The following is a 15,308-nucleotide window of genomic DNA, read 5'->3' as shown; positions in this document are numbered from 1 at the left end:
GCTATTGACTCTTCTTACGCTGAGAACCCTTCACAGTAACAGGCCATGATTTTATACATTCACCATACCTACAGTATCTGCTATCTGACGTGATGTTGAGAAATCATTATCGAAAGGGAATGTTAACTGATGCATCCTCGGTTCTCTGAAAGGAGAGAATGACACATTGTGATCATGGTGTGATATTTCTGTTTTTCGTAACCTGGTTATTCATTCAAAAGATTTTAAGGAAATTAATTTCAGCACCACCTTATATTGGATGGCGTGGCCATCCCAAATATGGATTCTTGACCGTAATTGGTGCAATAGCGTGATTCAATCAAGCTTCAATATTTCTTGGAGGTTAACCCACAGAATACTCATGTAAGTGAGGTTAATAAGTAGCCAGAGACATTATAGTATTATAGAACATTTAATAGTTTAATAAATATCTACACATTTGTAAAATTACCAGTAGGGCTGCAACTAACGATTATTTTGATAATCGATTAATCTGTCGATTATTTTTACGATTAATCGGTTTATAGGGGTGCACCGAAATTTCGGCCGCCTAAAATTTTCGGCCGAAATGGCATTATCGGTTTCGGGCCGAAATAAAAAAAAACAGCCGAAAACGTAAACCGAAAATGAATGTCACCCGCCCCTCCCATCCGTGAGCAAGCGCTTAGGTTTCACTCACGGTCGAGCTGTTATCACGCGTCTGCCTATCAAAGATTAAGCATGTCAAAGGGCTGTCACAATCAAAAAAAGCTTGTCACAAAAGCTGCACAATCGATCGGACCAACCAACACAAGTTTCGAAAACGAAAACAGGGAATCGATTTTAACGGCCTTCTCTCGGAGTCTCGCGTCACACAGCAACTGCAGGTTCTGACACACACACACACACACAGACACACACAGACACACACACACACACACACACACACACACACACACACACACATAGCCTATTAGTGCATAATATCAATGTAGCCTTCAGTAATGTTTTTCATTGATGTTATGGCCGTCCACATTGCTGACTTGTGCGCGTCTCAAGCGCCATCTTTACGTTCGCACTAATGCCTGTTTAGTTGTCGGTGGATTTGCCTATATTTGGCGTTGAAAAACGGATCAACGCCAAATATAGGCAATTTACTAACGATTCATTGAACACTTTGCCTATGTCTCAAAAATCGAACAGGATTTTTTTTTCACAAAAGTGACAGCCCTATACGAGAGGACACCAAAGTTGCAATATGTAACATTTGTTCTGCAAAAATCTCCAAAATTGTGGATTTTTTTGCACAATTTTTAAAAAACTATTTTATTTGATGGAACATAAAACTTGAAGAATAATTATTATTTATATTTATTGTAAAAAATATTTTGTTTTGTTATGTAACTGTTAATAAAAGTTTGATTATTATATTGTGATTTTTCAATTCAGATCCATTAAATCCAAGCAATATATATATACGTTTTTAAAAGAAGCCATTTTCGGCTTCAGTTTCGGTTTTCGGCCAAGTGCATCCTAAATTTTCGGTTTCGGTTTCGGCGCAGAATTTTCATTTCGGTGCATCACTATCGGTTTATGTACTTATATTTTAGTTTTCCCCATTTTTTCCCCAAGTAAATTATTAATAAATGGTCTTTATCCTTCAGCATAGATTTTTAAGAGATTTTAACCATTTTGCACTGTCATATCCTCATCAAAAATATACCTGGAGTTGTTTTATTGTGTTAGTAATCCTTTGTCGAACTCTTCTGCAATCAAAACACTGACCCATACTCTAGCAAATTTCACAAGGAGATTTCAAATAATGTTTTCACCATGGCAGTCCTTAGAGCTCCTAAAGTAGTTTAACATCCCGAACAAAGCTTATTAAGGAATCTTTCAGAACATATTTTCACGAAGAATAAGGATAAAACAGAATAAAATTGCAGTGCATTATATTTTATTATTTACTGGGAAACAGCTTTATAGCTTATGCTGTGAAATTGTAAACAATCCTTCGAATACCTTGAATGGAACTCACAATTTAAAGTAAAATCCATCAGAAGGTTGTCCAGAAAAAAAAATTGGACACACACAAAAAACATGCTGTGTGAAAAAGAGCAGTGAATACTTAGAACAAAAGGGCATTTCAAATATCTTTAAACATTTTCCTCTCTCATTCAGTCATAATGAGGCTGCACGACTGAATTTTGAACTGGTAAACGACAAACTGATCACAGAACATGTTTGTAAAGCTTTAAATGTTAACTGTTAAAAAGCAATGTTATCAGCTTTTACGACTAAACATTTGCAAACAACATTGTACTGGAGAATCTGCACAAATAAAAGTCTTAGGGGCCGTTCACAAATCGCGCCTAAAAACGCGTGGAAAACGCTAGGCGCACTGCTTTCTCCTTCTTTCCAAAGCGCTCGGGCAGAAGCACCCCTGAGGCGTCTGCCTTTGCTAAGCAACCATGACGTGCTCTCTCCTTGAAGACGCGGAAATTTCAGCAAAGGATAAATGAATTTGCTGCTCAAAAATCGCTTGCAGTAGCTCTGCTACTAAATTTATTTCAAAATGGAAATCCATATACAACTATGATCAGCTGTTCCTTTCATCTTGACTGAGCTTTTAACGTTGTTACGGGAAAGGATGAAGCTGATTGGTTAGTTCTTGTCACATGACCCGCGGTGCGCTTGCGGCATTCTGAAAAGTTGAAATGTTTTTAACTCGATGTGGTGCGGTGTTGGAAATCACGAACTTGAGCGCGCAAAAGACGCGATATGTGAACGTAAACAGATCAGTAGTGCAGAGTTTACAGGTTAAAGTACTCCCACATCACGCTGAATGCTGCAGAGACGCTGTTCGGGAAGCACGCGACATAAAACGAGGCCAGCTATTGGCTATTCGCTACTTCTCCTGCTGTACTGGCTGAGTAAAAGCTCCGGTGGCTCATTACTGCCACACTTTGGTCACCGCAGATTTGAAATATGCACGAAATTATAAAAAATAAAAGTTATTTAGCAACGAATCGATGACTAAATTAGTTGACAACTATTTTAATAATCGATTTTAATCGATTAAATCGATTCGTTGTTTCAGCTCTAATTACCAGCTTCTCATATAGCTCCAACCTATGTTTTTTCTTTTTGATACTTTTTTGTGATAATAGTTCAGAATCAGATTCAAAATCATTTATTCAAACCACTTTAATAATACACCACAACTCTTTGTTTCTCTACTTTCTACATTAGACCTGCAAATGGTCATTTAATTGTGTTTTTTCTTATGTTCTTTTATCAGTTTCCTTATAAAAATGGATGCTGAACTGCTTCACTCTCCTGTGGTTGGTCTGACGGAGGAGGAGGAGGTGGACATGACTGACTGGAACGTTCCACTGGCCTTCATGAAGAAACGCCACACAGAGAAGATTGAGGGATCCAAAGCTTTGGCTCAGAGCTGGAGAATGAAAGACAGGGTGAGAGAGAGTCTTTTAATGTTATCTTTAGTAGTGGTGACCTATATATCGCCAAGGCCGATATATCAGTCGATATTTGATATTTTTCAAATATTGACATCGGCTGATAAGTTTTTCTGTTTGAATGATGTGCTTGAGGTGGGTTTATTTTGATGGCATTGAGAATAGCAGCTGTACACACAGCGCTCACATTCTCTCTCCTTATTGTTTGCCGTCAAAGTTTAACAGTTCTCTCTGACACGGAAAGAAGTCTGTCTAATAATCAGATAGAACTGTTGAACAAAGGAGGTATACAAAGAAGTATTATAATGACTGCGTTTATATTATTAGGCAAACATTATACTAAGGGCTGGGCAAGTTAACTTGTTGTTATCGCGTTAAAGCATTAATTGATTAAATCAAAAATTATTTTGTCACGTGTTAACGCAGTTTTTTATTATTATGAAATCTACCTCTTTTGCTGCTCAGAATCATGCTGCATGTATCCGAAGATCTGCACTCCGGCGTGGTTAGCGCTCACACTCACTGATCTAAATTTAACTAAACCATGCTCTTGCCCACCTCTTCCAACCGAGCTAGGGAATTCTAAATGGAAATATATATATATATATATATATATATATATATATATATATATATATATATATATATATATATGTATGTGTGTGTGTGTGTGTGTGTGTGTGTATTAGGGGTTGAACGACTTCTGAATTTTTTTATTTTTTTGTGATGAATGTCAAGTCGAAGTTGAGTAGTCGCTGTAACAGCAAATTTTTATGAGTTATTTTGTCTTTGGGTCGTTATAATTTTGCTTGTTCCAAATCAGATACAGATAAAGTAGCACAGTAAATATTACATTCATATGAATGCATTAGCAAGAGTGATTAAGTGTGTGAATTAATTCTACCTGGCAGCATCTCTCTACTACTAGTGAAGCTGTGGGATTTGGTTAAGAAATATATGCTTGAACTTTTCAATTTCTAAGCTATTTTATTGAGAAATCACAGAACCGTGTTGACAGTACATTTCCGCGCTGAATGATTCTGTGTGCGCGAGATCAGCGCGAGATGTACAAGCTTCTGTCTGTAGACTGTGTATGCCTTACAGTGCAGCAGCAGTTAGGCCATCCTTAAAAATATTCTTGTTTGCCGTAACCCGACCAACCCTGTCAATTTAGGAGTGTCAATTTTTCTTTTTTTGCTTTTAGTCAGACCGACTTGCTGGTTGTAAATTTGCTTTAAGACAGACCAATTTTTTTTTTACTCTTCAAACAAATAATACAAAAGCAATAAAATAATATTAGTTATATTTTGCAGTAAACCAAATGTTTGAGGTCACTGTACAAAGTCATATGGGTTCGGGCACCATAATACATCTAAAAAATTCATTAAAACAGCTCGACACCGCTTTAACTTGGCACGAAGTTCTGGAAAAACTGTGCCCAGATCTTTTCCCATCGCTTCTCCTATTCTAATCTAAAACTTCGAAAATCTATTGCACGAATCGATTGGACCAACCAACACAAGTTTCGAAAACGAAAATAGGAAATTGATTTTAACGACCTTCTCTCGGAGTACGTCCAGTTTTTTTTTTTTTTTTTTTACATTTTCTCTTTGTATTAACTTAATTATTTTACTTTACTTGTAACCAAATAACTCCACCTTTGCTCCTAATAACCTGGAGAAGCTGAGAGCTCTTTCTGTCCAAAGAGAAAAAAATTGGCATTAATCTATAAGAAAGAGAAACAGAAAATAGACTTTTGGGAAAGAAATTAAAAAATAAATTGAGAACTAGTTGTAAAAATACATGTACACACAAAGCTTTAAACAACAAAAAGTATAATAGGGCATCTAAGATATTTTCAAAAACACTACATACTAAAATCCAATGGTAAAAACTAAATTCAGGATTAGTTACTTACATTTTAAGATTTTTCATTAAAATAAATGCTTTTACCTCCTCTTGTTGAATAAGAGCTGGCCATCTTTCTTGCAGTTCTTGAACACTAACATTAATTGATTAAATCAACAATTATTTTGTCACGTGTTAACGCAGTTTTTTATTATTATGAAATCTACCTCTTTTGCTGCTCAGAATCATGCTGCATGTATCCGAAGATCTGCACTCCGGCGTGGTTAGCGCTCACACTCACTGATCTAAATTTAACTAAACCATGCTCTTGCCCACCTCTTCCAACCGAGCTAGGGAATGCTAAATGGAAATATATATATATATATTATATATATATATATATATATATATATATATATATATATATATATATATTTTGTGTATATATTTTACTATTTAAGCAGCAGAGGACAATGCTGATGTGCGGGTCTCGTGCGCGCGCTTCCGGGTGCACGAGCGCAGAAAGCCGTTGTGCGATTAACAATTTCAGTTCTGTTTCATGGCTAATGGCGCTTTTAAAATATCAAGCTTTATTCTTCATTGATCCATGCTTCTTTGATCACTCTATCGTGTCAGTAACTTTATGCAATCCGCCTAATGAAAGATGCGTGGGTGTATGTACACGTGACAAAACACACCCATTAAACAGTTAACTTAGTCAAAATAATCATGTTACATATTAATCAACTGTAGCAACAGTAATGTAATGCTTATTTGTATAATTACACACCAATATTGAGGAACTGTGTGTGTAAGCTCCAGTCTGGACGCGAGGAAAACAAGATGACCGTCGATCGGAAAATTCTCAAACTCACAAAACTCAAAATTTATGATTTGATGTGTAGAAAATAGTTTAAATTAAACAAACAAAACTTCGATTTACTTCCAATTTAAGTAAATAATTTGCTTTAGCTCAATATCAAGACAGAAAATTTAATAATTTAAGTCGGATCAAGTATAAAATGTGATTTAGAGTAATGACAAGGCAGTTGCACTTTTTTCAGGGATAGCAGGTGATAGATTAGACTCCTGCCCTAAATGGGATAGGAACTAAACGTGAGGAAGCAGGCATACTACAATACTTGGCTTTCTTCAGCAGTTTCTCCCATTTTTCATCTTAATGGAGAAAACAGTTCACCACTTCCCTTTCCAATCTTTCCAAGCCTTGGTTAAATTTTTCTTCTAATTTGGAGAGTCTGAAATCAATATTTTGCCTCAAGCTTGTCTCTCTATTAAGAGTGCTATTAATGAAATCAGTGATTTTATTTTGTAAGCCATGTAACTGTTCTTTTACATTCTCCACTTCGGCCCTAAATTGCCCAACCTCTTTTTGTGACATAGCATTTGCAACACCTTTCATCATCATCATCATCATCATCATCAGACTGTTCTCCATCAGAATTAACATAGGTTGAGCTTAACATGGATGGATTTACATTTGTAGGGTTTTGACTTGTTACAAAAGATTCAGTAGAAAAATCTGGCTTCCTAATACTTGGTCCTTTATACTTTTCTTCAGTGTTTAAATCATTGATGCTCTCAATGATAACCAAATTCATACAAAAATTCCGCATAGCGGTGGCCCATACAGGACCTATTATTATCTAACACAAAATCCAAATGTTTATACAGCAGCTAGCTAGCCAGTAAATCTGATAGGCTAAATGTGCTTTGGCTAACACAATTTAATTTGCAATTTAATAGGCTATAGCTACCATGATGCTGGCTAGCAGTGCTAAAAAGTTTGTCTGAGCGCACGCATCACGCACGTGTGATCTAGTTACTAAACCTGTGTGTGTGAGGCACAGTGAAGACAGTGCTTTAGTTTAGAACTCTTCTAGTTTTTATTTTTATTTTTTAAATGTAGAAAGTGTTGATTTTGAGCAATGATAACCTACCACCAATATTAAAATGATTTTAATATATTAGAATGAGTAGATTACAATATAAATTTATTAGGAGTTAATTATTATTTATGGGCTTAAAAAAAACAAGATACAAACAATCAGAATAATGTACCTGGTGGGTAGTCCACAATGTAAACATAAATATCCCATTACCTTTATTGTATTGTGGTACAGTTATGGAGGCCCTTCATAATGCAGAAGTCAACTGCCTGCTCTGCCAATAGTTAGAAATGGCACTATAGTATGGAGAGTTTAATAAACAGCTGTTTTACTAAATTCATCTTGTGTGAAATTCAGTGCAGTTCTGTATCGTGATACATATCATATCATATGTCCTCTCTATCGTGATATGTATCATGCAGAGCAGAGGATTTGAATGAGAGGAATATAAGCTTTCCATCTTTGAGGATATATCGAGGGAGATGGCGATAATGAGGAAAAAATTCTCAGCAGCTAAGAAGTTGCACTGGTTCACCCAGCGACACTAAAGTTTACTTGGTGGGGAAAAAAGCAGTTTAATTTAAGTTTTTGAGTGAATCCCTTTAAGACTAGAAAAGCGGACATCGCCTTTATAATGTTTTTTTTTTTATAATTCTGTATCAAGCAAGAGCGGTGGAGTAGCCATTCCAGTGAAGAAGAAAATACATTTTGTTTTGATGAATCAACATTAGAACAAAGAAGGTCGTCTACTCTGCACACAAGCAAAGCTCAATGATGTAAAAGTTTGGGGTATATAAAAAAAAAAAGAAAAAAAAAAAGAAATATATATATATATATATATATATATATATATATATATTATAAAAAATAAATGAGGAACTTGAATTCTTTCATGAAGTAAACAATATATTGGCCAACCTCGAGGGTTATGTCATACTTGGAGGTGACTTTAATCGGATTTGGATGGCGTCCTGGACAGTCATTGACAGATCATGCACATGTGGTGTTAAAATTGGAAGTGAAGGTAGATTTTATATATATATTAAGGCTGTCACGATATTCGATTTTTCATATCACTGTTATTGTGGCCATAAGAATTCACGATATTGATATATCGTGATATCTATAGAAACCTTGGAGGGGAAAAGATAAGTCAAATTATTTTTTACTTTGTTTATTGAGTTTTTCTTTTTCACCCAACGAACATAATATTGATACTGATAAATGCAGGGCACATGACTTTCTCTGTCTTCTTTGCAGCTCCTATAAAATAACAAGAGAGAAAATACTGTCAAGTTCAACAGTATGATGAATAAATATTAATTGTAACACTTTACAATAAGATGTCATTTATTAACAATAATGTATTAACATTAATGAACAACGAACAATACATTACACAATTTATTAATCTGTTAATGTTAATAAAAATGGAGTAATTGTTCATGTAAGTTCACAGTGCATTCATGTTTACAAACATGTTTTAATAATTCATTAGTAAATGCTGAAATTAACATGAACTAAGATTAATAAATGCTGTGGAAATATTGTTTATTATTAATGTTATTTATATATGTTAACTTATGTAATTAACTAATGTTAACTAATGAACCTAATTGAAGAATGACCGCAGATGAGGCATTCAGTGCATGGGACTGCGACCAACTTAACATTTTATAGAGTTTAATGCAGCAAGATCAGTTTTAATCGTGTAACTGTTAATAGATTTGAACAAAGAAATAAAGTGTGACTACGCACAGGCCGTATTGATTGCAAATACAAAAACTAGACGAGTAAAGAAAACGCGTTACTTATTAAAATAATCACCATTTAATCAAATATATGAACACAGAAAAGCATGCAAATACAGACAGGTTCGCGAGCAGTATAAATTGCATGGGCGCGAAAATTACGTCAGAATCATGACTGAACGCTAGCACAGCTGATCAAACAGCGACCACGGCGGCTAACGTAATGTCTCGTTCCCGCCTCTCAGGGAACCGAGGTTACGATAGTAACCGGAGACGTTCCCTCTCGAGGCGGTAACTCAACATTACGTCAGCTAAGACGTATATGGGAACTGTATAAAATCCCGCCGTGAGAGCAGTGAAGATAAGCCCTGAACGGAGTCAATCACCCCCACACATAAACAGGACAGCCAATGGCCGTGTCGCTAAGAGTGCTCGCATTTGATGGGCTCGCATTTGATGGGCAGAACTAGACCAATGAGACATCTGCTCCGACCCTAACGCAATTTGAATATCTTCATGCAATAAATGTGAAGCCCGCACTAAACAGGGCAGACACAACACAAAAGCACTCAAGCATGAGAGTTAAACAGAGTCGACAGCTTTGCGGTGACAACTGCATAAACCGTAAAAACCATAACACAGAGTTAGCAGCCATGGTAACTACTGTATAGCTGGTTATAACAGAATGAATAAAACTTAACTCACCAAAAGTACATGTGACGCTACAGAGGGTACATCCAGCTTGTAAAACCTGGAGAATGTGTTCTGGGAAGACCAGCCAGCAGCAAGACATAAATCCTGGATAGACATACCTCTACTGTTTATTTGAAATATTGAGGTTATTGCTAATACCGGTATATCATCACACACTAAATTAACATGATATCTATAATTGTTGCTTTGAATAACATGGTTATTGCCAATACCGGTATATCGCGACACCCCTTTGTTTCATCTTTGTTTCAGTTGTTTCTGTGATGTACTGAAATATAATTACAAGCACTTCATGTTTCAAAGGCTTTTATCGACAATTACATGACATTTATGCAAAGAGTCAGTATTTGCAGTGTTGGCCCTTCTTTTTCAGGACCTCGGCAATTCGACTGGGCATGCTCTCAATCAACTTCTGGGCCAAATCCTGACTGATAGCAACCCATTCTTTCATAATCACTTCTTGGGAGTTTGTCAGAATTAGTGGGTTTTTGTTTGTCCACCCGCCTCTTGAGGATTGACCACAAGTTCTCAATGGGATTAAGATCTGGGGAGTTTCCAGGCCATGGACCCAAAATTTCAACATTCTGATCCCCGAACCACTTAGTTATCACTTTTGCCTTATGGCACGGTGCTCCATCGTGCTGGAAAATGCATTGTTCTTCACCAAACTGTTGTTCGATTGTTGGAAGAAGTTGCTGTTAGAGGGTGTTTTGGTACCATTCTTTATTCATGACTGTGTTTTTGGGCAGAATTGTGAGTGAGGCCACTCCCTTGGATGAGAAGCAACCCCACACATGAATGGTGTCAGGATGCTTTACTGTTGGCATGACACAGGACTGATGGTAGCGCTCACCTTTTCTTCTCCGGACAAGCCTTTTTCCAGATGCCCCAAACAATCGGAAACGGGCTTCATCGGAGAATATGACTTTGCCCCAGTCCTCAGCAGTCCATTCACTATACTATACTATACTACCCTGGTGTTTTTTTTGGAGAGAAGTGGCTTCTTTGCTGCCCTTCTTGACACCAGGCCATCTTCCAAAAGTCTTCGCCTCACTGTGCATGCAGTCTTAGTAGCCACAATATAGTTGCCTGTGAAGCCATTTTTATGCAACGCAATGATGGCTGCACGCGTTTCTTTGCAGGTCACCATGGTTAACAATGGAAGAACAATGATTTCAAGCATCACCCTCCTTTTAACATGTCAAGTCTGCCATTCTAACGCAATCAGCCTGACATAATGATCTCCAGCCTTGTGCTCATCAACATTCTCACCTGAGTTAACAAGAAGATTACTGAAATGATCTCAGCAGGTCCTTTAATGACAGCAAAGGTTTTTTTGGGATTAAGATAATTTTCATGGCAAAGAAGGACTATGCAATTCATCTGATCACTCTTCATAACATTCTGGAGTATATGCAAATTGCTATTATAAAAACTTAAGCAGCAACTTTTCCAATTTCCAATATTTATGTAATTCTCAAAACTTTTGGCCACGACTGTACATATATATCACGATGTGGTTCAATTTGGAACTTAAATTTCTTTTGAGCAGTTTAATAATAATTGACCAGTGTTATAACAGCTGTGATAACGTGAAATCTATTTTGTTTTTGTCATTAAAAAATGACATTAAATGACTCTTCCTTTTGCTTTTAAAGTCACTGTCTCAGAAACTGAAAAAAAAAAAATAAACTTTTTGTATTTCTTTTTATTTATTATACATGTATATATATATATAAAAGACCTCTAACACTAGCTTGCTCCATTCTTTTTCTATTCTTTTTATTTATTATATTATTTAAAAGCCCTCGCTACGTGTACTGGAGCTAACTGAGGCTTGTTATAGTACTTATATCATTGCTTTTTGTTGCTTTTGATTGTTTCCATTGTCCTCTTTTGTAAGTCGCTTTGGATAAAAGTGTCTGCTAAATGTAAACTGAAATGACAATTATAGTGACACTGAAGCACATCAACAAAGCTCAATGACTAAAAAAATGTAAAACATTGCATAAAAGCAAAAACTGTAACAACTTAGTTTCCTCAAACTCTTTTAAACACCTAGTATTTAACAATTTGGTGTTGGAATGTACACCAAACAAGGTCTATTACATCTTCAGATTTTTATGCAGAAACAACAATTGATCGACATGCCCAGGGTTAAGAGCACTCCTCTTTGCTGTAATTATATCTCCAGCAGTAGAGAACACCCTCTCTGCTGCTACGCTTGTACCAGAAATGCAGAGGGTACATCTTGCCAAGTTTGATAATAAAGGAAAAACAGACTGGTGCTCCTTCCACCAGATGAGTGGATCCTCTGTAAGAGGTAATGGCTCTGTCTCTCTGTATTTCCTGACTTCAACCTCTGTCTGATTATGCAGTGTCAGAGGTGATTGTTGTGTTTTGGGAGGGGGAAATGCATCTCCAAACAAGTCCTCAAGAGCACATGAGTTCACATTCTTTCTCCTGCAGGGTGGCAACAGATCTGTCTCAGCATTCTTTCTGTTCTGATCTGCTTCATTACTCTGGTTCTGTAATAATCATTACATGACATTTGTAATTAGTAACTTGGTAACACTTTACAATAAGGTTAATTAATTAACATTAGTTAACCACATTAGTTAAATGAACTAATCATGAACTGCACATCTACAGCATTTATTAATCTTTGTTAATGTTATATAACATTTTCAACATTAACTTATACTTTATTAAAATCTTGTTAACATTAGTTAATGCACTGTAATGAAAAACTAATTTTTATTAACTAACATTAACAAAGATGAACTAATAATAAAGTAACAAATGTATTGTTCATGGTTAGTTCTTGTAAGTTAATAAATTATCTGATGTTTAATAAATGAACCTTATTGTAAAGTATGTGTAAATTTGAGTGCCATGACTTAACTTAGTATGCAATGGTGTGATAATATATACCAGAGGGGTCTTCTCCTCAGACATAAAGTGAGTTTCCAATTTGTGGCTTTAGTGCCTTTATTACATCTTCAGCACAGGTTATGTCTGCTTCTGTTTATGTCCACAGATCTTTGTCATTTTTCCGCACCTCAGTTGACAGTAATGCAGCCCAAATTGCAGGGCTTTTGTTCTATGAATTGCTCCAACATGTCATGTGTGCTGTTCCACCTCGTATAGACATTGGTCATCAACTTATTCTCAGGAAGCCCAAGTACCTTTTGCTTCTCATGCAGGACATGGCAGGTGATTGTACTTTTCCTAAACAATGTTGTGATGCTCTGAACTCTTCAGAGAAGGCGGGAAACTTTCGGCAAATTCAGAGCCCATTGAGGAAGCAGATTCAAACAGTGAGCAAAGCATCTGACATGAACTAATTTGGCTGCTACTGCCATGTTAGATGCACCATCAGTCACAAGCACTGGATCTTTATCTTTTATACCCCATTCATGCATCACATCATTTAGCAAATCTGCAATGTTTGCTCCGGTGTGATTTTCAAACATCACTCTAGTCTGCAGAACGTGCGAGACAAGTTACCATTGGGGAGAGATGTAGTGGCAGGTTATCGTAACAAACGATTGGGTCTCGATTTCTATGCATTGCAGGAAATTGAAACTCTCTGTGCAGAAGAGAGTGACAGCAGAACGCCTCGCTTAACTTCATTATACAACCGGAGAATTGCCATTTCTGTTAAAAACTGACATGTTGGTATTCTGTAGCGTGGCTCACACTCATGACGCAATTGTCTGAAGCCGTTATTCTCGACAACGCTATATGGCCGTAAATCCTCACATATGCAGCGCATTAATGCATTTGTAATCTTTGTAAGCGTCAGGCATCGTTGGCTGCTTCTGGGATGACAGATATGTGCTAGGCCTACCTGCTGCTACTTACTTAAGTTCTTGCATATCGCATGACTCATGTCTGACTGTCTGGTTTAGCGTAAAACCCAAAATTCTCCCATATTTTTGATTTTAATTTAGTCTGTGGTGAAAAAATCCTCTTATCCATTTTGAATGTCTTGCTTTGCTGCTTGTGTTGTTAGCGCCAAAACGTCAAGTGATTGGCTAGTTTTAAAAGCACGACACTCGATACAGTGCTGCTGTATCAATACGCGCATTGTCAGGAGTTCATGACAGTAATATATAGTAGTAAATCTGAATATATGCTTTGTGGTGGGAGGAGCCAACGACAGACACAGTGGGCGTGGCGTCAGGCCTCGGAGAGGCTTTTATTAACAGAAAATAAAACAAAAAGAAGGGAATAAAAAGTGGCCAAAGGGGGAGAGTGTCCAAAATAAACAGGGGATCTGGTGTCCTCGTCATGCTGCGAGGTTCGTGTGGGTTGGGCAGTGTTCATGGAGGAGGGGTCCACATAACGGGGGGAGTCCGGCGGCCGCCCGCGTTCCCCTCTTCGGTCCCGGGTGCTACGGGCAGCGGCTTCTTCTAGCGGCCGCATCACTCTCGTTGGCCACGGCGCTTGCAGGGGATGGACGGCCCGGCATCCTGGCCCGTCGGCCGTGTAAATGGGTGTGGTTCTCGTCTGGATCGCGGGTCCGGCGGCTCACATCTCTGGTGGCACGGGAATCCCTCAACGCACCCTTCCTGGACCCACGAGGACACCTGTGTGCATGCACGGAGAAGAGATCAGTCTCCCGAGGAGATGTGCGTTGGGCTTTAAAACCACGGCGGTGATGAGGGCTCCATTCACATCAGGTGTGCCCCATCACACGCCGCCAGCCCTGGCTCATCCAGCGCCCCTCCTCTCTCACACACCCACTCCTGTCGGGAGCCTGGTGAAGGGCGGCGATTTAGGACTGGGTGCCGGTGACAATCAGGGGAAGGCAGCTGACTCGTCACAGCTTATACATCTGAATATACAGAAGTAAATCTGAATACATAGATATAAATCTGAATATATAAATGTAAATCTGAATATAAGCGTATAAGTCTGAATATATAGAAGCAAATCTGAATATATAAATGTAAATCTGAATATATAGTTATAATTCTGAATATATGCTTAAGTCTGAATATATAGAAGTAAATCTGAATATATAAATGTAAATCTGAATATATAGTTATAATTCTGAATATATGCTTAAGTCTGAATATATAGAAGTAAATCTGAATATATAGAAGTAAATCTGAATATATAGTTATAATTCTGAATATATGCTTAAGTCTGAATATATAGAAGTAAATCTGAATATATAGAAGTAAATCTGAATATATAGAAGTAAATCTGAATATATAGAAGTAAATCTGAATATACTCTTATAAATCTGAATATAAAGAAGCAAATATGAATATATAAATGTAAATCTGATAGTAGTATATCACCATGTTCATAAATCTTAAGAATATACATTTACATCGGAATATACAGTATATAGCAGGGATAGGCAACTCCGGTCCTGGAGGGCCACTATCCTGCAGAGTTTAGCTTCAGCCCTCATAAAAACTCACCTGCCTGTATCTATCTAGTAATCCCGAAAACACTAATTGCCTTGTTCAGGTGTGTTTAATTAGGATTGGAGCTAAACTCTGCAGGATAGTGGCTCTCCAGGACCGGAGTTGCCTATCCCTGGTATATAGTGTAGATATAAACATAAATATAATATCTTTATTATTAGGCATGTCAATAGGCAATGCTCT

The 15,308-nt window shown here is 37.2% G+C and overlaps 1 protein-coding gene across 4 annotated transcripts in view; it reads left to right on the top strand.

The window, feature by feature from the left end:
* Window positions 1-15,308, top strand: part of rptor (regulatory associated protein of MTOR, complex 1) — a 260,643-nt gene that overhangs the window by 15,134 nt on the left and 230,201 nt on the right. For all 4 annotated transcript variants that reach the window (XM_059560532.1, XM_059560531.1, XM_059560530.1 and 1 more), the window contains exon 2: window positions 3,281-3,455. In XM_059560532.1, coding sequence (XP_059416515.1) covers window positions 3,294-3,455 — 162 coding nt within the window. In that variant the 5' untranslated portion in view covers window positions 3,281-3,293. The remainder of the gene's footprint in view (window positions 1-3,280; window positions 3,456-15,308) is intronic.

This window comes from Carassius carassius, chromosome 10, assembly GCF_963082965.1.
Source record: "Carassius carassius chromosome 10, fCarCar2.1, whole genome shotgun sequence".
Classification (NCBI taxonomy): domain Eukaryota; kingdom Metazoa; phylum Chordata; class Actinopteri; order Cypriniformes; family Cyprinidae; genus Carassius; species Carassius carassius.
Note: the sequence above shows the minus strand (reverse complement) of the source record. Positions and strands in the feature narration are given on the sequence as shown.